General features: G+C 38.1%; 2 protein-coding genes and 2 non-coding genes across 5 annotated transcripts; all 4 read right to left on the minus strand.

The window, feature by feature from the left end:
- Positions 1-2309: 2309 nt before the first annotated feature.
- LOC126672186 (uncharacterized) lies at positions 2310-4596 on the minus strand. Its single transcript, XM_050366132.1, has 4 exons — positions 4408-4596; positions 3871-3985; positions 3663-3772; positions 2310-3566 (listed from the first exon to the last, which is right to left on the minus strand). The coding sequence occupies exons 1-4, from the start codon at positions 4594-4596 to the stop codon at positions 2310-2312; spliced, it is 1671 nt and encodes a 556-aa protein (XP_050222089.1).
- A 13696-nt stretch (positions 4597-18292) lies between these two features.
- Positions 18293-18378, minus strand: LOC126676055 (small nucleolar RNA snoR114). The gene has a single exon (XR_007640230.1). It is a non-coding gene; the product is annotated as a small nucleolar RNA snoR114 (small nucleolar RNA).
- An 8-nt stretch (positions 18379-18386) lies between these two features.
- Positions 18387-18457, minus strand: TRNAG-GCC (transfer RNA glycine (anticodon GCC)). The gene has a single exon. It is a non-coding gene; the product is annotated as a tRNA-Gly (tRNA).
- A 105-nt stretch (positions 18458-18562) lies between these two features.
- On the minus strand, positions 18563-22818 carry LOC126673948 (ubiquitin-like modifier-activating enzyme atg7). 2 transcript variants are annotated; one of them, XM_050368284.1, is made up of 14 exons: positions 22476-22818; positions 22089-22306; positions 21808-21999; positions 21665-21719; positions 21480-21574; positions 21186-21375; positions 20967-21072; positions 20742-20886; positions 20506-20664; positions 20223-20411; positions 19808-20005; positions 19608-19723; positions 19350-19509; positions 18563-18825 (listed from the first exon to the last, which is right to left on the minus strand). In XM_050368284.1, the coding sequence occupies exons 1-14, from the start codon at positions 22624-22626 to the stop codon at positions 18658-18660; spliced, it is 2142 nt and encodes a 713-aa protein (XP_050224241.1). In that variant the 5' UTR covers positions 22627-22818; the 3' UTR covers positions 18563-18657. The 2 variants fall into 2 exon arrangements, with proteins under 2 accessions (XP_050224241.1, XP_050224240.1); XM_050368283.1 differs by having other exon boundaries at positions 21186-21378.
- Positions 22819-23951: the final 1133 nt, after the last annotated feature.

The following is a 23951-nucleotide window of genomic DNA, read 5'->3' on the forward strand; positions in this document are numbered from 1 at the left end:
GTAGTCGGTGCATGTCGAATGTTCTGGTGCCTCTAGCAGTTCTCGCACTTCTTCACAATCTCTTCGGCTTGCCTGACCATCAGAGGCCAGTAATACCCCTGTAGGACTGCTTTCTTTGCTAACATGCGAGGAGCTATGTGTGCCCTGCATATACCTTCATGTATTTCTCTCAGAACGTACTCGCCCTCCTCCGCCGTCAAGCATCTCGACCAGGGGTGAGTGAATGACTTCATGTACATGACTCCGTCGAGGAAAGCATAGTAAGGAGCTTGGCGCAAGATTTTGTACGCTTTATCTCTGTCCTCCGGCAGGGTCCCATCCATCAGGTAATGGGCTATGTTTTGCATCCAATTCTCCAAAGGCTGGGTGAGAAAGATGGTTTCATGGTTGTCAATGCTGGAATGCTTTTGAACTGAGAAATGGACCCCGGGCATCCTCTCATCCACTGTCGCCGCTTTGGCCAATACATCAGCCTCTTGATTTTCTAAGCGGGGCACTTGCTCTATCACCCACTTTCCCCTAGCTCCTGAATCTTGTCCAAGAAGAACTTGACTCTGTCAACATATCTTCGCATCTCTGGATCCCGAGCTTCAAAAGTACCCAGAATTTGACAGACGACCAACTGAGAATTACTTCTTATTGTTACGTGCTCGGCTTTGACCACGTTCACCATTCTTAACCCGATCAACAGGGCTTCATATTCTGCGGCGTTGTTAGATGTCGGGAAATCGAATTTTACCGAGCTCCTGAGCGTTACTCCCTGAGGCCCCTTCAGGACCATTCCTGCCCCAGATCCTTCCAGATTTGATGCCCCATCGACTTCTAGGACCCAGATTAGAAATTGCTCATCTGCTTCCTCGGGTTGATCGCTGGCTGTGGTCTCAGCTATAAAATCGGCCAATACTTGTGCCTTTAGAGTAGGCCGTGGTTCGTACCGGATGTCATACCCTCCAAGCTGAACCGACCAGCTAACTAGTCGTCCTGACATCTCCGGCCTTTGCAAAGCTTTTCTCAAAGGTTGGTTCGTCCGTACTACTATGATGTGAGCTTCGAAATACCTCCTTAACTTTTCAGCTGCTACTTTCAAAGCTAAAGCAAACTTCTCGATCTTCAGATATCTAGTCTCTAGGCTCTTCAGAACTCTGCTGAGATAGTAAACTAGGGTTTGCAGACCCTTGTCTTCCTTGATCAGAACTGCCGCTGTCGTTTTATCATTCACCGAGAGGTAGAGATATAAGATTTCTCCTAGCTCGGGTCTTCCTAGCACCGGGGGAGTGCTAAGGTAAACTTTTAACTCCTCGAAAGCAGTATTGCACTCGTCAGTCCTCTTGAAATTCTTGGTGTTTTTCAATACTTTGAAAAATGGCAGACATCGCTTGGCCGAGCAACTCATGAACCTTCCCAGCGCCGTGACTCTGCCATTCAATTTCTGTACTTCTTTCACCGAGGTCGGGGCTTTCATGTTCATTACTGCCTCAATTTTCTCCGGGTTCGCCTCAATTCCTTTCTCTGAGATGAGGTGCCCGAGAAATTTTCCAGACCGTACCGCGAAAACGCACTTCTCCGGGTTTAGCTTTAGATTAAACTTCTTCAGCTTTTCAAAGGTTTCTGCCAAGTCACCTGCATGATCCTCGATTCCTATGGACTTCACCACAATGTCGTCTACATAGACCTCAACATTCTTGCCCAGTTGGTCCTTGAAAACATGATTCATGAGCCTCTGATAGGTTGCTCCAGCGTTCTTCAGGCCGAAAGGCATCTTCTTATAACAATATGTTCCCAAGTCTGTAGTGAATGATGTTTTCTCCTTATCATCCTTGTTCATCGGGATCTGGTGGTATCCCTGAGAAGCGTCTAAGAAAGCATAGATCGAAAACCCACACGTAGCATCTACTAGCTGGTCGATGTTCGGCAATGGAAAATTGTCTTTTGGGCAGGCATTGTTTAGATCAGTGAAATTTATACAAAGCCTCCATCTGCCGTTGGACTTCTTGATTAGCACCACATTGGCTAGCCACTCCGGATAATCCACTTTCTTGATAAACCCAGCTTTCAGAAGCTTCTCCACTTCATCTCGGATAGTTATCTATTTCTCTAGAGAGAAAGTTCTTTTATTTTGCTTAATAGGCTTGCACTTGGCATCCACATTTAGCGTGTGCGAGATGATCCTCGGATCAACCCCTCCGATATCCTTCGGGTTGTTTGTGAATTCTTCTACATACTGTTTTATCCGAGCTATAATAGCGTCCCGGTGTTCGCTTGGCCAATCCGTTCCCAACTTTACACACATCTCGGTACCCTCAGCCAGCTCAATTGTTTCCAAGTTTTCCTGAGGTTTCTGAGCTTTTTTCTCTCTGAGCAACAACTCTGGTGTATCGATGCTCATCTTTGCCCATAGTGGCCATATAACATTGCCGAGACAGGGCTTGGTTCCCTCTGATGGTTATGACCTCGCTTTCCACCGGGATTTTCATCATTAAATAACGAATACTAGTAACTGCACCTGTGCTGTACAACATAGGTCTACCGAAAATACCATTATAGGCTAAAGGCATATCGACTACCATGAAAAGTGATCGTACCTTCCGTGTTGGTTCCGCCAAGACACCCTCTGTGCCATCCTCCTGGGGTATTTCGACACCCAGCTCCAAGTCCAGCTCTACCATGCCTTCCGGGCAGAGTGGTGCTCCGCCCAATCCCAAGACAGGGATGCTAACGGGTTTGAGGTCCGTCCTGGATCCCCCCATTTCCAAGAATACCGGCAAGGTCAGTAAGTTAACTGAACTTCCATCGTCAACCAGCAAACGTTTTACCCATTTCTGTCCGACTATGGCTGATATGATTAGAGCATCCTCGTGAGGAAACTCTACCCCTTTAGCATCTTCTGGCCCAAAAACGATACTCGACCAGGGCGAGCCCATAAACACTGTCATGACCATCTTTTGTTTCTTTTTTCGCCTCCTCCGAATATAATCAGATTCTAGAGTCCCACCAGAGATAGTGTTGATCACCCCCGTGACTTGTGTTTTCTTTGAAGGCGGTGCGGCCTCTCTACTACCACTTGGCTCCGACCTGACCGAGTTAACTCGTGTATTTCCCCGGTCATGGCCCTCTTTAGCGACTACAAAGTGTTGTAACCGTCCTTGGCAAACTAACTTGTCTATCTCGCTCCGCAGACGCCCGCACTTCTCGGTCTCATGGCCGTAGCCATCGTGAAAATCACAAAATTTATAGCGATTCCCATCTTTCACCAGCCTCGGAGGATATCGTATTTCTTCGTTGTTATGCTTAATCCATGCCAGGATCTGTTCTCGCGGAGTGTTAAGTGGCACATACTGTCTGGCCACTCCGGCCCGATCTACGTAACCCTCCGTTCCTCCTCCAATGCTGAAACTTGGCTTTGTTCCAGGCCCTGTACTGGGCGAACTGGTTTGATTATCAGCCGGTCTACCTCCTCTATATCCCGAGGTCTCATTCAGAGGTCTGTATCGATCTTGAGTTCGACTTGACCCCGGGGTGCTTGGTGGTTTGCTGGTTGCCGGACTAGCTGTTCCGTAGGCCTTCCTCTATCTTTCCTCGTCCAAGCTGATATAATTCCAGGCTCTGTTCATCAGCTCGGTATACATATCCACTGGGTCTGTAATCAAACTGTCCCGGAATACTTGCATGCTAGTGTTGTCTTTCATAGCGTCGATGGCGGTATCATCATTCAAATCTTCTATCATTATAACTTCCGCATTGAACCGAGCAACATAAGCTTTCAAGCTTTCCCCTGCTTTTGGAAACACTTCTTCAGGTCACTGGATCTCTTTTTCCGTTCTATGCTTGGTGCAAAGTGAGTTTTGAAAGCAATGGCGAGCTCTCTAAAACTGTTGATAGAGCCCTCTTTGAGATTCTGGTACCATTTCTGTGCAGCATCGCTCAAAGTCGAGGGAAACACTTTACACACTGTGGCATCCGAGACACTTTGCACTCCTATGGAAACCTGAAAACAACTTATATGTGTCATTGGATCAGATTTACCATTGTACCTATCAATAGGTGGGTATTTGAATTTATCTGGAAATGGGTCATCCGAGATGGCTTTTGACAGCGGGCTAGCGATACCACAGGTCGTGAAAGGTCGTGACTCTGCCTTATGCCCTCTTTGTTTATCTAGGTCGGCCTGAACGAGGCGAGTGACTTCATCGCATAGTGTTTTCTGGTGTTGCGAGACTGCCCTCGAGCTGTGAACACTTTCTGCCCCATGTCTCCTAACCGGTGGAGCTCCTGCTCTCGCGGTCCGCAGAGGATCTGCCTCCGGGCCTGGGTCTCCCCTCCCCAAGCCAGCGTTTCCGCGCTGTGGCCCCGGAGGAAAATTCTCATCTTGCACCCCCTCCCTTCGAGGAGGAGGAGGATCATTCCGACCTTCTTCTCTCGGAAAAGGGCGGTCATGCCGACCTTCCTCTCTCGGCAAGTTACCCTCGCGCCGATCTTCGCCTCTCGGTGGTGGGTACTCTGTCTGGGGTCTAGGTCTTGGTCGCGGTGGGTCAGTCCGACCTTTGTCTCTCGGCAGCCGATCGTCGCGAAACTCAGTTCTGGGAGGCAAGGGATCATCCCGACCTTCTTCTCTCGGAATACCCCTTTCTCAAAATTTGGATCTAGGAGGTTGTGGAGGGTCATCCCGACCTTCGTCTCTCGGGATACCTCTGCTAGGAGGATCTCTGTGGGGACGAGCTTCGCCAGGGGGAAAACCTGGAGGAGCTATGACTGGTGGTGTCCTGAAACCACTCCCTTGGTTCATCTGAGCCATGAACACATGCTGGATTTGCTGAGCTTGTAGCATTTGCTGGTGCAAATATTCCATGTATTCTTGGACTTGCATCATGCCTGGATGAACCACCCCTGACCCACCACTCCCCGCGACGGTGGTTGTCGTTGCTTCAGTTGAGAAACTGAGCTGGGTAGGAGTTAGCGTGTTCCTCAAGAAACCTTGCTGTACCAAAGGATTTGGAGTCTGAACTCCCGGTTGTTGTATATTCCAGCTCCCAGGGTGGCTGATAGGAAAGTCTCTCATTCCATACAAAGGGATGAACGGTGGCTGACTTCCAGATGCCTGATTATCACCGTCGTGGGTGTGCACCGGGTGGTTTTAATCTAGACCCATCGGTGGCCTTCCATCAAAGACTACGTTCTGACCTTCTATCCCAGCTACCTCTGAAGTTGATCTGGACATATGTCCACCGGACGTATTCACCAGAACTATTCCGTCACTGATTTGTTTTTCTTTGTCCACCATTTTTGCGCAAGATCACGGCAAAATAATAGAAAAATGAAAACACCGGACTGTGGGGGTCACAGACGGCGCCAAGTGATAAATCACTAAAAGGGATCCGAGCTCCGCAAGCCTACACAAACAGCAAACAGAGGTTAGAAAGAACTCTGGTGGGGGTCGCCGGATGTTCACTCCGACGCTCAAGTGAGATTTCTGAGTCAAGAAGAAGAAGAAGTGAACAGAGGAATAGTATTCAGAGAAGAGAAAAGAAATTACCTAGGATTTGTCCTTAAACCCCTTATTTATAGATAGGGTTTAAGGACAAACCTTGCCTTGCTGGCAGGTTGTGCCTCATGTGGTCCCTGAAATACGGTTACGCCTACGTGGAGGGTATTCCCGTATGGGGCGCAGGTTGTTAGGTGTGTCAGTAGGAGGGAACATTCCTCACGCACCTGTCAGAGGATCTTCTGTGGTCCCAGGATCTGGTACACGTGCGTGTGCTTGCGAGCCAGATCTTGGAGCTCGGTCAGAATCCAAAGCCCGAATCGTTCAGACCTCACTCGAATATTTCCAGTCTCTGAGTCGGGTGTATCTCGAAGCTCGGGTCGTCTGTACCGAGCTTTCATGTCTTTAGTCTAGAAGCTCGGATAGAATCTTCGATCCAACCTTGTAAGAAGCACGCATCTCAGATGATTTTTGAATGTTCCTCGATCAGGTGACCCCCCAGGTCGCGTGGTCTTTGATTTACGAGGTGGTCGGAAGCTGTTCTCGGGTTGGTGAAATGCTTGACTTAGCGATGTTTGTTCTTGTCGAGGTTGCTTCGCCCCTACTAAATGTACTACGTTATCACTTCCTGATATAAAATAATGCTCAAGTTGATTACTTGATAGTTAGAACTCAGATTCAGATCAGAAAATTAGAAGGAATGAAAAATAAAATAGAATTTTATCGATATGATTTGAGGTTTTGTCAAAAGAAAATAAAAAATGCACTGGCCGAGAAACACAAAGCTTGTATTGTAACACAAAGAAATTGACAAAGGTAATGTTATATGTTTTTATTTTTTCTGAAATGGAGAACTCTCAAAAATTCATTTGAATTTCGATCCGTTTTGATTAATATAAAAATTACACATTTATTTCTTGTAATTAAACAAACAAAAAATTACCTATAAAAAAATAGTCAACTATTCATACATTTTAGGCTTAGTGGCAAATAAAAAATTCAAATCTTTATGGTTTGTTGCAATTTTATTCAAACCTTTTAATTTTTCTAATAATATTCAAATTGCATTATTTTGTTGTAATAACAGCCAAATGGCACTTTTTATGTGATTTTTTTTTTGAGTTTTTTGTCATTTTTTGGGACTTTTACTATATTATTTATACATCAAAAATAATAATAGCCTAATATCTTAATTGAAAATAACAAATTTAGCCATCAATTTGGCTATTATTGCAAAACAAATGCAATTTGGTTATTATTGCAGCAAAAAATGCAGTTTGGATATTATTGCAAAAATTAAAAGGTTTGAATAAAATTGCAAAGTCGTAAAGGTTTGGATTTTTTTTACCATTAGGCCTACATTGTAGTATTAAATCACCTGCAGCAAATCTTGTCGTTTTATTTTTATTGCATTGTATCATAAAATTTAAATATTAATCTTAATTATAATTATTAAAATTTTAAATAATTATAATTTTTTGAACTTTATATCTTGAGTATGTTTAAATTATATTTATATTTTAATTGTCATAAATGTAAACATAATTTTATATCTATATATAAAATTTTAAAAATTATAATTTTTAGGCTAATCTCCCGAAAAAACCTCCATCTTTTAGTGTAATAACCCGTATTTTTATAACTTGTTTTGGTGGTTGGTTGTCCGATTAAAGTTTGGGTTTGATGGACTTTGGTTGTGTTTTTACTTCGACATGTTCTCGTTGTGCTTCCGACTTGTTTTCAAATTGATTTATGTGCGAATTAGCGTAGGTGGTCCCTTGGTTGTGTCATGTTGAATTGACTTACGTGTGCCCCTTGAACCTTTAAGTATTTGATGTTGAATTGATTTATTTCCGGGTTGTTATCGAAACAATGTTTGCATGTTTTCCAAATCTGCCATGTTGTAGTAAAACGTTGATATCTTCCAATTGAACCGTCGGATCGGGCTGCATTTTGGATATGTTGTACCTAAGAGGATTATCTTTCATTCGACCGTTCGGATCGTCGTTTTGACCTTTTTTTGGGTCAACCGGACCTGTGAACCGGACCTGCTGGGTAGATCAAGCCGTAGGTCCGGTCCACTTCGATTTTTTTGGTTTCAGTGAGCAAACCGGTTCTCTAACCGGTTCTACTGGGCAGAACCGGTCATAGAACCGGTTGGGTTCGTTTGGAGGCTTTAAATAGACTTTTACTCGACCTAAACAGCCCCTATTCAATTTCTAAAACCCTAAACATATTCTAATCACTTTCTTGGCGTTTTTCCTTCGATTTGTGGTGTCCAAAACTCTTGGTAAGTGGTTTAAATCTTGTTTTTCAATCTCAATTCTTAGTTTAATAGATTGAGGCTTATGATTTTCCATTCAAATCAATTTTGTAGCTTCGAATCCAACCCATCTTTCAGATTCTTATACTCTTTGATCTATCAAGGTATTTAATCCCTTTTCCTTTGCTTTTAATCGTTCTATATCGCTGCGATTGTTAGGTTGTAGATTACCTTGGTATTGTTGATTGTTGTGCCTTGAGTTTTGTTTATGTTGTGGCTGATTCTTTATGATTTAGGTTGAATTATAATGTTTTGGCTAGCATCATTGTATTTGGCATTGTTATGGATTAAATCTTGTTTATTGTGACATAGATTCAAATTATAGGTTGTGTGGATTGTATAAACTGTTTTAGTTGAATCATTGGCTGCCATAATGTTTTAAAGTGGATCTATGTTGTTAGAGTTAATAAAATCATGCTTGGTTGTTGTAAATCCATAGGTTGAATGGTTACAATGTTGTAGGGAATTGAAATACTATAAACTGTTTTATTGTTCTTGATTATAGGGCTGTAAATAATGGATTTAGCATGTGATTGATGATTTAAAATCAAAGTAATAGAGTTTGATTAGTGGGGTTTGTGTATATTAAATTGTTGGTTAATTGGTTTGATTATTGTGATCAATTGACATGTTTTGACAAAAGGAATTGAAGCTGAAAATAGAAATTATTTATGTCAAATGCCATTTGTTAAATTCTTGTAGTGTCTTGGTATGTTGATTACAAGATTACTTGGAATACTACTTTGGCTAAGTGTTGTTCTAAGTATCAATAACTCGACTTGTTAAATTGTTACATAAAACCTATGGTTTGTGTTGTCTATTTCAAGCAAGTTAATTTGTCGTGGATTTTATTTAAACACTTGCTATGTGTTGGTTAATTGTTGATTAAGCGATATTGAGTTCCTTGTTTTTCAAACTTGGGTTTTGAATTATTATTTGATTCCGGATTTTGAACATTTATTTACAACTTGGTTATGTTGGGTCGGGTTAGACTTGGGTCGCTCGACATGTGAGTTAAGCTTGGAAGTCTTATTTGACTCGGCTAAGTACCATTGTGGCTTTGAAATGTTTTACCAAATGGTTTGGAAAGTTTGCGGATTTTTATTTCAAATGGAACTCAATAGGACTTAACTTATTTTATGGTTTTGGCTTATGGTTGGTGTATGTGTAATTAATCTATGTTGGCTTATGCATTGGTTCTATCGTGTTGTACTAGTCCTACATGGTGTCTAGTAATCTCTAGAGTTAGGGTCTGGTTTTAATTATTATTTATACCTTGTCTAGACCCGTCGACCGTTCATGCTTTTGAGGCGAACCGAGTTTAGACTGTTTGCCAGGAGTTATCACGTGGATTAGCAAGCAGTGAGTTTATATCGCTATTTACCGCTTTATTAAGTAAATTGTATTTTTGCATATATATATTGTATAAACAGCTTTCGAACTGTTTTTCGGCATTATGGATCTGAATTGGAACGTGCTACTCGATGGGCATCATCGAGACTGCGTGCGCACCGGTATGATCATATATGGTATTTGAGGTAGGTTAGAGATACGTCTCACCTAGTGAGGGCGCCGGTGGAAGATACGTCTCCTGGGACTCACGTGTTTTATTTGAGTGACAGTCGGGGATCGGTTATGGAGATACGTCTCACCGACACGACAACTGGATTTAGATATTTGTGGTTTAGGGTTTCAATGCTTATCCATAATGGTAAAATGCTTTACAAATATTTTAAGGTTTTTAAAGGTTTTCACTTAATAAATGTAAATAGTTGTATGAACTCATCTCAGTATATCTGACCCCGTTGTTTTCCCAAATTTTCCAGGGTTATGATTTGAGTGAGTCAGCTGGTCTCCGATTCTTTATTTCCTCGGAGGTTTACTTTATTTTATTAAAACTATTAAATTGATTTTATTCTTAGACCGCAGTAGTAATTAGAAGTCGTATTTGTCTAATACTTGTTATCAGAATTATTCTATTGATTTAAGTGTTGTTTTGACATTAGTATAATAACTTGGGTTATTAAATATTTATGCTATGTTGGAGACTCGAAATTGATCGACCATTTATTATATAAATGTTGTATTTTATGAACTGCTAGAACTAGGCTGAAGTCTCGGTTGCCCCCGAGCATTGGTTTCTTGCAGGTTATGTATTTATAAGGTTATATGTAAGGCTAGCTACGGGTTTTGGTACAACCATACCCATACCCTAGCGCCGGTCGCGATTCATGAAAATGGGTCGTGACAAAGTTGGTATCAAAGCTTTGGTTCCAAACCAAGGCCTTATGTATGTTATGTGTTATGTGTTTTGGCATGATAAGTGATGTCGTGTCATAGGAACTACTGCGGAATTAGGATTCGTGTCTTGTCTTTTAAACGTCATCTTTTATTTCCAAACTTTCAGCCTACATCTTATAGGTGATGTCTGTCTGTCTTTATTTGTTGTTGATGCTATGATTGACAATTAATTTCTCTTGGATGTTACTTGTTGTGTTTTATCATGTTGAGGTTATTTCACTTGGGTGATTTTAATTGCTTCTGATTTCTCGGGATATCTTATGTTGGTAATTTTTCTAAATTCATATTGGGTATATGATGTTATTTGATAAATTTTGGCTTTTATGCCATTATTGATTTAATAACGATGGATTATATGGTGAGTACATTTTTTGACTTTTGCCTCGATTGTTGATTTTAACTTTGATCTTATGCTGGGCGTTAGCCTTGTTTTTCTAAGTAAAGAGTTTTTGGGTTTAAACATTAAAACGTGTTTTGTGGTCATACATGGTTTGGCCACATGTTGTTTTAAGGGTTTTCATTGAGAAATTATTTTTATTCGATTTATGTTTTGACACAAAATCAGAAGAGAACTTTAGATTTTAATTCTTTAAAAGTTTGATTTTGGTTAAGTTGCCAGTAAAAAGGGAATTTTTTGTATTTTGAAATATTATGTTTGGTTTGGTGTTAACAAACGATTATTTTTAGAACGATATTATTATTAGGTAAGTCGCTGTTTTGAGAATGTAATATCGCTGAAGTTATTTTACCATGTGGTGGCATGTCAACATTTTGAAGTTTTTGAATTTACGAAATGATTGTTTGAGATTAAAGATTTCTCATTTGAGTTTTTAAGTTGCTATTTTAGCTGATGGGTTGCGTTGAGCTCTCAATTTTGAAAGGATGGAAAATTTTATTTAAATATTTTTTCCGGATTTACAAATGTTTTGAATACGTTTCATAAACAATTGTTTTGGGTTTTGACTTGGGTCACCCAAACCGGGAGTTGGGCTTTGAAGTTGTAATGACTCGGCTAACTCGATAGTTCTGTGGATTGAGATATTTTGGGATTTATTTTAAGCAATGAAATTATACGAATATATTTTCCGGATACTAATTTGTTTTAACCGCGGGGCTCAACAAAATTTTGAAAGTTTTATGGTTGACTTTAAATTTCAAAAATGAATTTTGAAGCGTACTTTTAAAGGATAATTTGTTACATATTGATTTTGTTATAAGAATTTAAAGCTTGTGTGGCATATTTTGATTTTTGTCTTTTAAGTATGTTTGAGTTAATCTACTTAATGGCAATGCTTGCGTAGTTTATGGTTTATAGGAATCACAATATTTTTGATTTTAATCTGCGTTGTGTATCTCGCAAGTTTGGTTGGAATACGTTGATTGCTTATATTTTGTCTCTTCGTGCGGAGAAGCACGTGAGATGATTTATTTCACGCGGTTATGGTTGATACCTGATGTTTGGTTTGATTGTGAGTTGAACCTTTGTTCAGACCCTGTTTTGATCTAGTATCGACTTTGATTAAGCTGGGTTTGCCATATTATTGTTGTGAACTGAAATCTTTGGATTTCGATATCGATAAAGATAAGGGAAGTATTCCCTTGGGATGGTTGACGTTTTTGATTATTCTGGAAAGGATATTGGAAATTTTGATCCGAGAAGATTGAGCGTTGTATTAATACACTGATGTTTTTCATCAAGTCTGATGATGCGATGCGGGAGCTGGCGGTAAGTTTGTAGGAACGTATGTGATATGTTATTTCGTTGGTTATAAGTTTCAGTTTGGGTTGAGGTTAGTTGGTATTTTATACGGAAGAGTTGTAACGAAATTATTAGGTTGAGTTGTTATATAGCATCGAATGTTGGTAGATTGCAAGTATGGAATTTGAGAAGTATTTCAAGGTTATTGAGTGCACATCTCACAGAGGGTAAAGTCTAGCGAATGTATTATCGAGAAATGGATTTCAAAGGTTAATTTGTGAAAATATTTAAAATATTTTCAACACGTAATTGTGCCCAGACATATCATGAACATGTATTTTGAATTTCACGAATAGAATTGCATTGAGCACTAAGTATGTTCACTAAATAAAAGATAAATCAATAATTAATACATGCATAATAGTACATGCATCACGTGCATAGTAATGATTAGGGTTGGATGCAACTCTTTGGGGATGAGAGATGTCATCACCCTGGCGCACAATTATGTAAAATGAATTTTTATCGATAAAGTGTTTTGAGAAAAGTGTTTTGAAACGAGCTCGCGAGTCACTGTGTGATAAAATTATTTATAAGTTGTCGGATTTCAAATGATTTTGAAACAGTTACCGAAAGGTAGCCAGACAAATACTCTGTGATGATGGTGGTGGATTTTTGGATGATTACGTTGTTAAAGATCAGTCTGTATTATCAGAATCATGTGTATCATAGGAAGTGAAAATGACTTTGAGGTTGCGCTCGAGATATAGTTGTTCCAAGTGCAGTGTATGGTTAGATTCAAATTGGAAGTGTTCGTGATAATTTTCGATTTGTGATTTAAGGATTTGTGGATTAAGAATGTTGGTTATGCTCCATGTGTGTGCATACATTATATTTTTGTTTTAATAAGACTTTATCTTTCAGATTAGATTTTGTCCAATTACTTTGGGTAAATGGATGTAAAAGTATTTTCATAAATAAAGAGATTTGCGTTGTTAAAATTTTATCTTTCTGAGAAAAGGAATAAGTTTTGTCAAATTTGATTCAAAAGGACTAATAAATCTTTCGGTTGAACGATTCTTCAAGTTGTATTTTTGTTTGAGAAAATTTAGAAGCGAATTAAATTTTGGATGTTTGAAACATCAATGTTTATTTTAAATACGGAGAATTTTGCCACAGTTTTAATTTTACAAAAAGAAGGATAAATTGATTTTAGCAAGTTTGACTTAAAGAGAACATACATTTTGCCAGTTGAACTATTTCATAAATTTGCAAACGTATTTAAAAGTAAGGGTAAAGTTCGGATTTAAAACGTGAATATTTTGAAAATTTTCAAAAGTTCACAAAGCTTATGGTTTTTCAACAGTAAAGGTATTTGAATTTTGAATACAAAAGGAAGTTTAAGACGTAGAGTCTTTTAAAGAGGAGCGGAAAATTTTGAGAATAAAATATTTTGGGTATTGCAAGATTTTATTACCCTAGTGGTTTTTTTTAGGCATAACTAACAATCCGGTCATGATGAATTGGTCGTAGTGATCTCTCTTTATATACGAGACAATAATTAATGGATGGCATAATTTTGAGAATTTGAGTTCGATTTGGCTATATGAGTTAGCCAATTCGAGAATCGAGGATCGCGATTAATAGGTTTCAATAACCAGGATGGTTGATCGATACTGTTGATTGAGAGTTTAAATTTTTGAAAATTTGGATACAGTTGATTTGAATACTGAACTTTTTTTTGGTGTGTAGAATTAAGTTAGATCTGTGAAATATAGTTTAAAGGTAAGTTGATGGTTAGTTACCTCAGTTTATATCAGTCTGTTTCTTTTTGAATGATTAGAGGAGTCATTATGATAGAGATTATTTATTACTAATTTGAAGATTATGTTATCATGAAATAAGTGCATGCACGTTTTCATTTGAATAATGGTATGAGTTTTGTGTTTTATGATTCGCATAGTTGATGAAATTATTGAGTTTGGTATTAGTCGTTTGAACCAGATGATTCTAGGAGTGTTTGTTTTGACGGAAATTTTATATGAAGTCTTAGGTATTATTATCGATTATTTTGATGTCGTACTTGTTAAGTGGAAGATAGTAGGTGCTGTAGAACGCAAGATTTTTTTTCAGGTTGTGTTTTTGATTTTTCTGTTGAGATGATAGAGTTTGGAATTGTAGACCTAGATTTGCGTTTTGGGATTAATATTGCACTTTGATATTTAGGATTTTATAATAGATAGGATTCGAACTGTTTTGGAAGCCACTCCGGTACAGAGTAATTGTGACTCTCAGTTGGAAATTTATCGTTATTCACATTGCGTTGATCGAGTAATAGTTGGGGCACCAAATTGTTAGAATCGGAATTTTGTACATATGCGTGTTGTGACCATTTGAGTTTGTTGATTTATATGAGTGGTGGTTTTGAGTTATCATTCGAGGAGCAACTTGTTAAGTTTGTGGTTACGCAAGTGCGTAGGTTGATGAATAATGAAATTCCTATGATTACAGTTTCAGTTGGTTACTTGGTTGAGGAATATTCTTGAGAGATAGAGTTGGTTATGCAAATTTGTTATTTTGCTTTCTTTAATTTTTTGGGTATCATGATTATGTGTTCTTACGTTGATCATGTACGTTTTGTATGGTTTGCTATGTAGTTTTATGTTATGTTTTACGTCGGTTATTTTCTGTGTTAAAATCGAGGACGATTTTGTTTTTAAGTTGGGGAGAATGTAATAACCCGTATTTTTATAACTTGTTTTGGTGGTTGGTTGTCCGATTAAAGTTTGGGTTTGATGGACTTTGGTTGTGTTTTTACTTCGACATGTTCTCGTTGTGCTTCCGACTTGTTTTCAAATTGATTTATGTGCGAATTAGCGTAGGTGGTCCCTTGGTTGTGTCATGTTGAATTGACTTACGTGTGCCCCTTGAACCTTTAAGTATTTGATGTTGAATTGATTTATTTCCGGGTTGTTATCGAAACAATGTTTGCATGTTTTCCAAATCTGCCATGTTGTAGTAAAACGTTGATATCTTCCAATTGAACCGTCGGATCGGGCTGCATTTTGGATATGTTGTACCTAAGAGGATTATCTTTCATTCGACCGTTCGGATCGTCGTTTTGACCTTTTTTTGGGTCAACCGGACCTGTGAACCGGACCTGCTGGGTAGATCAAGCCGTAGGTCCGGTCCACTTCGATTTTTTTGGTTTCAGTGAGCAAACCGGTTCTCTAACCGGTTCTACTGGGCAGAACCGGTCATAGAACCGGTTGGGTTCGTTTGGAGGCTTTAAATAGACTTTTACTCGACCTAAACAGCCCCTATTCAATTTCTAAAACCCTAAACATATTCTAATCACTTTCTTGGCGTTTTTCCTTCGATTTGTGGTGTCCAAAACTCTTGGTAAGTGGTTTAAATCTTGTTTTTCAATCTCAATTCTTAGTTTAATAGATTGAGGCTTATGATTTTCCATTCAAATCAATTTTGTAGCTTCGAATCCAACCCATCTTTCAGATTCTTATACTCTTTGATCTATCAAGGTATTTAATCCCTTTTCCTTTGCTTTTAATCGTTCTATATCGCTGCGATTGTTAGGTTGTAGATTACCTTGGTATTGTTGATTGTTGTGCCTTGAGTTTTGTTTATGTTGTGGCTGATTCTTTATGATTTAGGTTGAATTATAATGTTTTGGCTAGCATCATTGTATTTGGCATTGTTATGGATTAAATCTTGTTTATTGTGACATAGATTCAAATTATAGGTTGTGTGGATTGTATAAACTGTTTTAGTTGAATCATTGGCTGCCATAATGTTTTAAAGTGGATCTATGTTGTTAGAGTTAATAAAATCATGCTTGGTTGTTGTAAATCCATAGGTTGAATGGTTACAATGTTGTAGGGAATTGAAATACTATAAACTGTTTTATTGTTCTTGATTATAGGGCTGTAAATAATGGATTTAGCATGTGATTGATGATTTAAAATCAAAGTAATAGAGTTTGATTAGTGGGGTTTGTGTATATTAAATTGTTGGTTAATTGGTTTGATTATTGTGATCAATTGACATGTTTTGACAAAAGGAATTGAAGCTGAAAATAGAAATTATTTATGTCAAATGCCATTTGTTAAATTCTTGTAGTGTCTTGGTATGTTGATTACAAGATTACTTGGAATACTACTTTGGCTAAGTGTTGTTCTAAGTATCAATAACTCGACTTGTTAAATTGTTACATAAAACCTATGGTTTGTGTTGTCTATTTCAAGCAAGTTAATTTGTCGTGGATTTTATTTAAACACTTGCTATGTGTTGGTTAATTGTTGATTAAGCGATATTGAGTTCCTTGTTTTTCAAACTTGGGTTTTGAATTATTATTTGATTCCGGATTTTGAACATTTATTTACAACTTGGTTATGTTGGGTCGGGTTAGACTTGGGTCGCTCGACATGTGAGTTAAGCTTGGAAGTCTTATTTGACTCGGCTAAGTACCATTGTGGCTTTGAAATGTTTTACCAAATGGTTTGGAAAGTTTGCGGATTTTTATTTCAAATGGAACTCAATAGGACTTAACTTATTTTATGGTTTTGGCTTATGGTTGGTGTATGTGTAATTAATCTATGTTGGCTTATGCATTGGTTCTATCGTGTTGTACTAGTCCTACATGGTGTCTAGTAATCTCTAGAGTTAGGGTCTGGTTTTAATTATTATTTATACCTTGTCTAGACCCGTCGACCGTTCATGCTTTTGAGGCGAACCGAGTTTAGACTGTTTGCCAGGAGTTATCACGTGGATTAGCAAGCAGTGAGTTTATATCGCTATTTACCGCTTTATTAAGTAAATTGTATTTTTGCATATATATATTGTATAAACAGCTTTCGAACTGTTTTTCGGCATTATGGATCTGAATTGGAACGTGCTACTCGATGGGCATCATCGAGACTGCGTGCGCACCGGTATGATCATATATGGTATTTGAGGTAGGTTAGAGATACGTCTCACCTAGTGAGGGCGCCGGTGGAAGATACGTCTCCTGGGACTCACGTGTTTTATTTGAGTGACAGTCGGGGATCGGTTATGGAGATACGTCTCACCGACACGACAACTGGATTTAGATATTTGTGGTTTAGGGTTTCAATGCTTATCCATAATGGTAAAATGCTTTACAAATATTTTAAGGTTTTTAAAGGTTTTCACTTAATAAATGTAAATAGTTGTATGAACTCATCTCAGTATATCTGACCCCGTTGTTTTCCCAAATTTTCCAGGGTTATGATTTGAGTGAGTCAGCTGGTCTCCGATTCTTTATTTCCTCGGAGGTTTACTTTATTTTATTAAAACTATTAAATTGATTTTATTCTTAGACCGCAGTAGTAATTAGAAGTCGTATTTGTCTAATACTTGTTATCAGAATTATTCTATTGATTTAAGTGTTGTTTTGACATTAGTATAATAACTTGGGTTATTAAATATTTATGCTATGTTGGAGACTCGAAATTGATCGACCATTTATTATATAAATGTTGTATTTTATGAACTGCTAGAACTAGGCTGAAGTCTCGGTTGCCCCCGAGCATTGGTTTCTTGCAGGTTATGTATTTATAAGGTTATATGTAAGGCTAGCTACGGGTTTTGGTACAACCATACCCATACCCTAGCGCCGGTCGCGATTCATGAAAATGGGTCGTGACATTTAGCCCCTTTTCGTTTGCACCCTGACGTTGCAAAATCACCAATTTTACCCAAATCCGCACCTTTTGCTTTCAATTCCACCCTCAATTAGTAAAATCCACACTTTTTGCTTTCAATTACACCCTCAAGCATTAAATTAATTTTTTTTCAATACTTCATGTTTTAACAAATATTCAAAATAGTCCCTAATGTTATAACTAAAACAAAAAACCATCTTTTTAAAATTTTCAAAATTAATTATAAATATTATATAAAACTTTTTATTTAAAACTTGCTGCTTTTATTTCGAATATAAATTTAAATTATATTTTTATATCATTTTTATTTTAATTTTTTGGGAACTTTTTTAGCCTTAAATATTAAATATTGATTTGGATCTTTTTCAAGTGAAAAAATGTCAATTTAATGCTTAAGGGTGGAATTGAAAATGAAAGGTGCGGATTTGGGTAAATTGGTGATTTTGCAATGTGAAAAGGGGCTAAAAGGTGAAGGTTTTTTCATGGGATTAGCCTAATTTTTATAAAAATATATAAATATCCCCTGCCTACCAAATGTTGACAGCCAATGATTGAAACCCAATCATTGATTAATTTCTCAAATTCCTAACTCCTAAAATTCTTTAAATTTCTAATTCCATACACCCGGTGTACACCTTCAATTGAAATGACACAGAATAATTGAAACACAAAATTAAAACTGAAGTGGCTGCAATCTGTAGAACAATTTAAAACTAAAAGATCGAAGCGAATTAAAATAAATTTTGCTAATTATGAAACAATTATAAGTAAAGAAATAAAAAAAAATTGAGCTCAGCTACACCAATTTGTCATCATGATATCAGATGATAGTGATAGACCCTACCATCACATAGGTACAATATCCTCATTGCTCAACATTTATGCACCAGCCGGGAATCGAACCCGGGTCTGTACCGTGGCAGGGTACTATTCTACCACTAGACCACTGGTGCTTTGATGTAATGAGCATTCAAATTTACTATCTTAAACGACTTCTAGGTTCAAAGTTTCAGATGAAAGTTAAATGCAGAGTTTAGCTAATGAAAGACGAACCGAAGTTGCTGGGCATAATTTGGCATTTGATGCAAATTTTGAATCTTGGGTTTCCAATTAAGATGTACAAATAAATCAAATAGATGAGAGGTGATTTATATTAGAGTTCAACAAAATCATCATCATCCGTCTCATTATCCCAATCTAGCTGAAAAGAACTAGTGGACTTCATCAATTCGGTGAGTCCAGTGATATCCTCCAGATAGGTTGGATGATTAATCGCTTGAAGCAGGAATTCCCGTCCGCTTTTCCGATACTCAGATATGACCTGTGAAGCTCTTGCCATTAGAAACTCGAAAGAGAACTAAAGAAACGAGCAATTAGGATAGTACTATAATTACTTAAGTTTTAGTAATACCTTCGTCCCTTAAACTATTGAATATGAAAATATTAATTATTCATCCAATGGTATAAATAGTAATATTTACTTTCTAAAAGATTTAAAGTAATCATACAAGGCACAGAGTAACTATATCTAAAGTTCTTCTCTTGCGAAAACTGTGGTTGTCAATATACACCGAGTGATTTAATATGATTCGTGCTTTATGACAAACAAAACCCACAATTTGTCAATTTACACCCTAATCTGAGGCTGGTCTTGATAGTTTAAGGGTGTAAACTGACCCAATGTTGACAAGCTGTTAGTTTTTGAGTCACAAAAGATCAACTTGGACATTTTTTATATTTGTTGCTAAGTTGGAGGGTTTGAATAGCCCTTTGTTTCACGCTTAATAGAATTTGCTCCTAATTGGATATCTAACTATAATGGACTTTGTACTAGAGAAAACTTACAGTGCCGGAACAAGCAGTACAGCTATTTGAAGCATGGCCTACTAGTGTCATTTGAGAAAATTGATGGAGAGAACCTCGAATCTGATGAGGCAAAATACCAAGTGCTTGCTCACTGCTTTCACTGTAACTCGAATTCACAATGTCACCTTGTGCAAATATCCTGTGTAGACATTTTAAATTAGAATGGGAACTCAAACGAGATCTGCGTCTATTCAGTAGTAGGACAAATCAAAATTCATTCCAGCAGCAGATAGTTACCCATCAGGGTGATGTAATATGCTAACGAAAAGCTCAACCGCAAGAGATGAGGCAATAGGAGCAAGTCCTGGACGTGTAACAGTGCATTGCTGATCCAATGTGCGATTAGCGGTTGACTGCAGCAAGAGTACACAAATTATTGCCAGATTTGATATGCAAAAACAGTCAAATTACAAATCAATTATATTCTAGTAAATTACATCAGTTGGTGCAACCACATCATTGCAGAAGTAGCAGCCCAATCTCTGCCTTTCTCTATCAGCCACAGCAAGGTTGTCCATAGCAGCAGATAGTGCAATTTTAGCTTCAGCCTCCAGGTCATGAGTTGAGCTAAGAGGACCTGAGCCATGCCGCATAACTAGGAAACTATCGAACCCTAAAGCTGCAGTTATCGTAATCTGCAGAAAGATTAAGAAAATTGGAGAGGAGAATGATAAATTCAAGCAATAAACGATGCTACATCCAGCTATTTTAGATCCGATAATTCAATCCTCATAATTAATGTGGTCCTATTTTATAACTGATAATCAATATGATATAAGCTTGATGAAAGTACACAGTGCTAAATGTTAAAAGAATGATTCAAAATGCATAAATCAGATTTAGAAGAGCGACCTTGTTAGCATTTGCAGAAAGAAGGGAAGGAAGCCATCGGCTTTCTCTTGTATCAGTCAATAGAAAAACTGCATCATGAGAATCGACTAATTCATGTAGACGTCTACAATCTTCGAGCACAGATTCCTCTTCTTGGCTGCTCACCGGATGTCCAGGCATTGGTATAGCCATCACAACACTTTCTGCCTCCTGGAAAACCAAATATAAGACGAGGAAAATGAGAAGAGCTGAATAAAGATTTGAGCTAAGCATTATGTTACATATTACAAGTTAAATAAATTACCACAGCAGGGAATATTCGCTTGAGGCTGTTAACTGCTGCAATGGCTTTAAATTCACCTCCATTGAGACAATCTTCCAATGTATAAAGTGACTGCCTTAATGGGTTAGACATAGCCACCCTGCCATTATCCAGCAATGTAATTCTCCTCACACCCCAAGCCTACGTTATGCAAAACCTTTCAGTATGTTAAATATGCAGTAAGAAGTCGCTGATGGAATAGTTTAAAGGCCACATACCATAAGCATTCGTGCAACCTGGCATCCAAGTGTACCGGCTCCGATCAGAAGACACTTAATAGAAAATAACTTATCCAAGTTAAGTGAAGGCAAAGCACGCCATCTCATTAACTTTAAATTTAAATCTGCTGCAGATACAGCCAACCTGTAAAACATGTCATAATGCTAAGAAAAGATTGAATGGTATAAAAATGCAGTGAAGCATCACATTCACAGTGAACATACCTTGTTGGATCCATGGATTTAGAAAGGTTAATAACCCTGGATATTTGTCTACCTCTGTTAAGTTCCCATCCGACTGCATTAGGTGCACACTGAAGATCTATCCATCCTGGGAAATATTCTCACTCAGCAAGTAATACAGACTAGAAGGAAAGAATGAAGCTTAAAAAACTCAAATTCAGCAATCAGCATAGAGCTGTTACCCAATTTCTGCCGCTCTACCTTGGGGATGTGTAATTATGGCTTCACCGACAAGAGACAATCCCAGATCAGCAAAACCACGATTCTCTCTATAGCATAAAAATCGGACGGTTTTAAGATTCCATCTCGAACAAATGAGAGATAAGAAGTTGCGAAGAGGCCAACCAGGATTATGTGGAAGATGACATGGGTCATAAAACCCAAACAGCACCTGCTAAATGAATAGGCACTAGTCTATCATACTAATTTAACAAGAATAAGAATATAAGTTAGCAAAAGCCACCCTATTTTCTTAGAAATTACATAAAGACAAACCTTTTGTCCATCACCATGGCATGCCTCCCACTCCTTCAGATGCTTAATAGTAGCACGAGAATTGGAATCAAAGCAAACCAAAAAGAACGGCACACCTGCAGCAAATTTACGACAAGAAGAAACTAATGCATAAAAGTAAGCATCAATATACATCATTAGTAAACGGAATTCACCGGGGCATATACCAGAAGTTAAGGTTGAATTACGCCAATCATTACACGCTGCTGACAATGATTCTGCCTACAACATTCCAAATCAAATCGCATGAGCATCAATAAAAAAACGACATTCACATTAAACATTCAATAACAATTTCAATTTCAATCACCTCATCTGAATTAAACCACTGCGACGCCGGTTTCAAGTCCACAACAGTAACAGGCGGATCAAGCACTAGCGCAGGGAAAGCAAACCAGTAATGAAAGCTCCATTTTTTCAAGTCCGCAAACGAAATAAGAAGAAACCTAGATAACAATGCACAATCCTCCAAAGCTTTTCCCGAACGAATATCATCCCAAATCTATCCACCAAAACATATCTTATAAACTCGAACGCAACAAAACAAACAACAAGCAATAAATTCAACTAAAACAACACATATAAATGCACCTTATCAGCCTCCTTCTTGAGCATGTTTTTTTTATCTAGCGCGTGATACGCCTCTAATGTGTTAGTATTGTAAAGAATACCAGGGACAGCACATCTATTTCTGTTACTAATTACTTGAATTGAAGACTCATCACTCCCACTCTCATTACTAGGCAATGATTCTGCTATAAGAGTCATGTGATTCGATACTTGAGAATGCGAACAAGGCGCGTAGAAACCTACAAAAACATTGTTGGATCAAATATAAAATTAGATACCTGCCGAATAATTTCAATTCCGCTGCACAGACAAATTCAGTCATAACCGCTCACAACAATTGACTTCAACAAGCGGTATCAATGTTACAACAATTTAGAAACAAATAATTAAAATTATGTTCGTGATTACCGGCGATGGAAATCGGAGAATCGTCGATGCCGAACTTGTTAAGTTTTAGAAAAGATAATCGGTGCCAGAAACCCTCGTCAACGGAGCTTTGAAACGGTGCGAATTGAAGTATGGATCCGCCACTTGCACCGCCCTGATCAGGTTTAGACATGTTTGTTTTAATTTTGATTGAACTGATGCGAATTTTTTCAATTTTGATTCGTGATAAGGTATCGGTTTCGTTATTTAAATTGTTTATATATGTTGTGTTCTGTTCTGCTCGAGTTATAACAGTCGACTGTTAAAAAATTAATTAGCGACGAAAACGAAGAAGAGAAGACAAGGAGTTCGGAACTAAAATTCGGCTAATAATCATGGACGGTCCTCGACCTTTGCACTAAGCTTCCCTAAACCCCCTCACCTTTCAAAAGCTTCACTAAACCCCCTGACCTTTATGGCGGCGCCATTCACGGCCCTTCTGAAAAAAAAAACACAAAATCGCGGCGCCGCCAACGATTTAATCGTTTGCATGCGTTTTCCTCGCCACCTGTCGACCCACGTGACCTGTCCACTGTCAGTTGCAACAGTCCCTCTCTCTGACATGCCGGTTGACTTTTCAAATTTTAAAATCAAAAAAAAAATTAACCGCTCGGTAACTTTTATCTCTCTTTCATCTTCTTTCTGACATACTCTTTCATCCTTCTCTTCTCTTCCCTTTTTTCTTCTGAAACTCATTCTCTTCCCTTTTTTCTTCTGAAACTCTCATTTTCACACCGCCATTGTCTCGTCGATTGCCTGTTCATCTTCCGTGCTTTCTGTGTTTTTGCATTGTGAAGAAGAAAAAATAACGAAGGAACAAAACATAAATTTAGAGTGAGAAAGATTGATTTTTACTCTTGTTATCTGGTTCATGTGGTTTAGGGTTTGATTAACGTGGTGTATTTACGCTCTCTGTGTCACAGGTTTTTATAGTGAAAGAATTACAAAAATGAGAAAGAAAGGAAAAGGAAAATCAAAGGAAAGAGAACGAACGGGACCACCTGGAACTGCTGGATGGGGTTTAATGGGTGAGAGCGATAGTGACGAAGTGGTGGAAGGTATGTAGGACCACATAGTACTTTGGTTTCTGTAAATGTTTGTTATTCTATGCTTTGATTTATTAGCCGCTTTTGGACATAGGACTACAAGTTGCTTTATGTTTGTTTACTGCTGTAGGACCACTAGTTGGTTTGATTTGTTTAATCTTTGTACGAGTTGTTTATTGTTTTCACGTTTCTGTTGGTTGGCATTTACTATTATTTTTGTGTTGCTTGATGGTCGTTGGTGTGTTTAAATATTTGTCTGTTTGCAGTGTCACCAGGTTTTGAATTTTTTCAAATCAACCTTCACATTAATGGGGCATTGGGGGAATGGGGTTACCATGATGGGGAAGTGTCCACCGGCGTTTATTCTGTGTCTGGTATGACTATGAAGAAATTAGATAGATGGATGAAAAGA

The sequence above is a fragment of the Mercurialis annua genome, linkage group LG3, assembly GCF_937616625.2.
Source record: "Mercurialis annua linkage group LG3, ddMerAnnu1.2, whole genome shotgun sequence".
Lineage (NCBI taxonomy): Eukaryota > Viridiplantae > Streptophyta > Magnoliopsida > Malpighiales > Euphorbiaceae > Mercurialis > Mercurialis annua.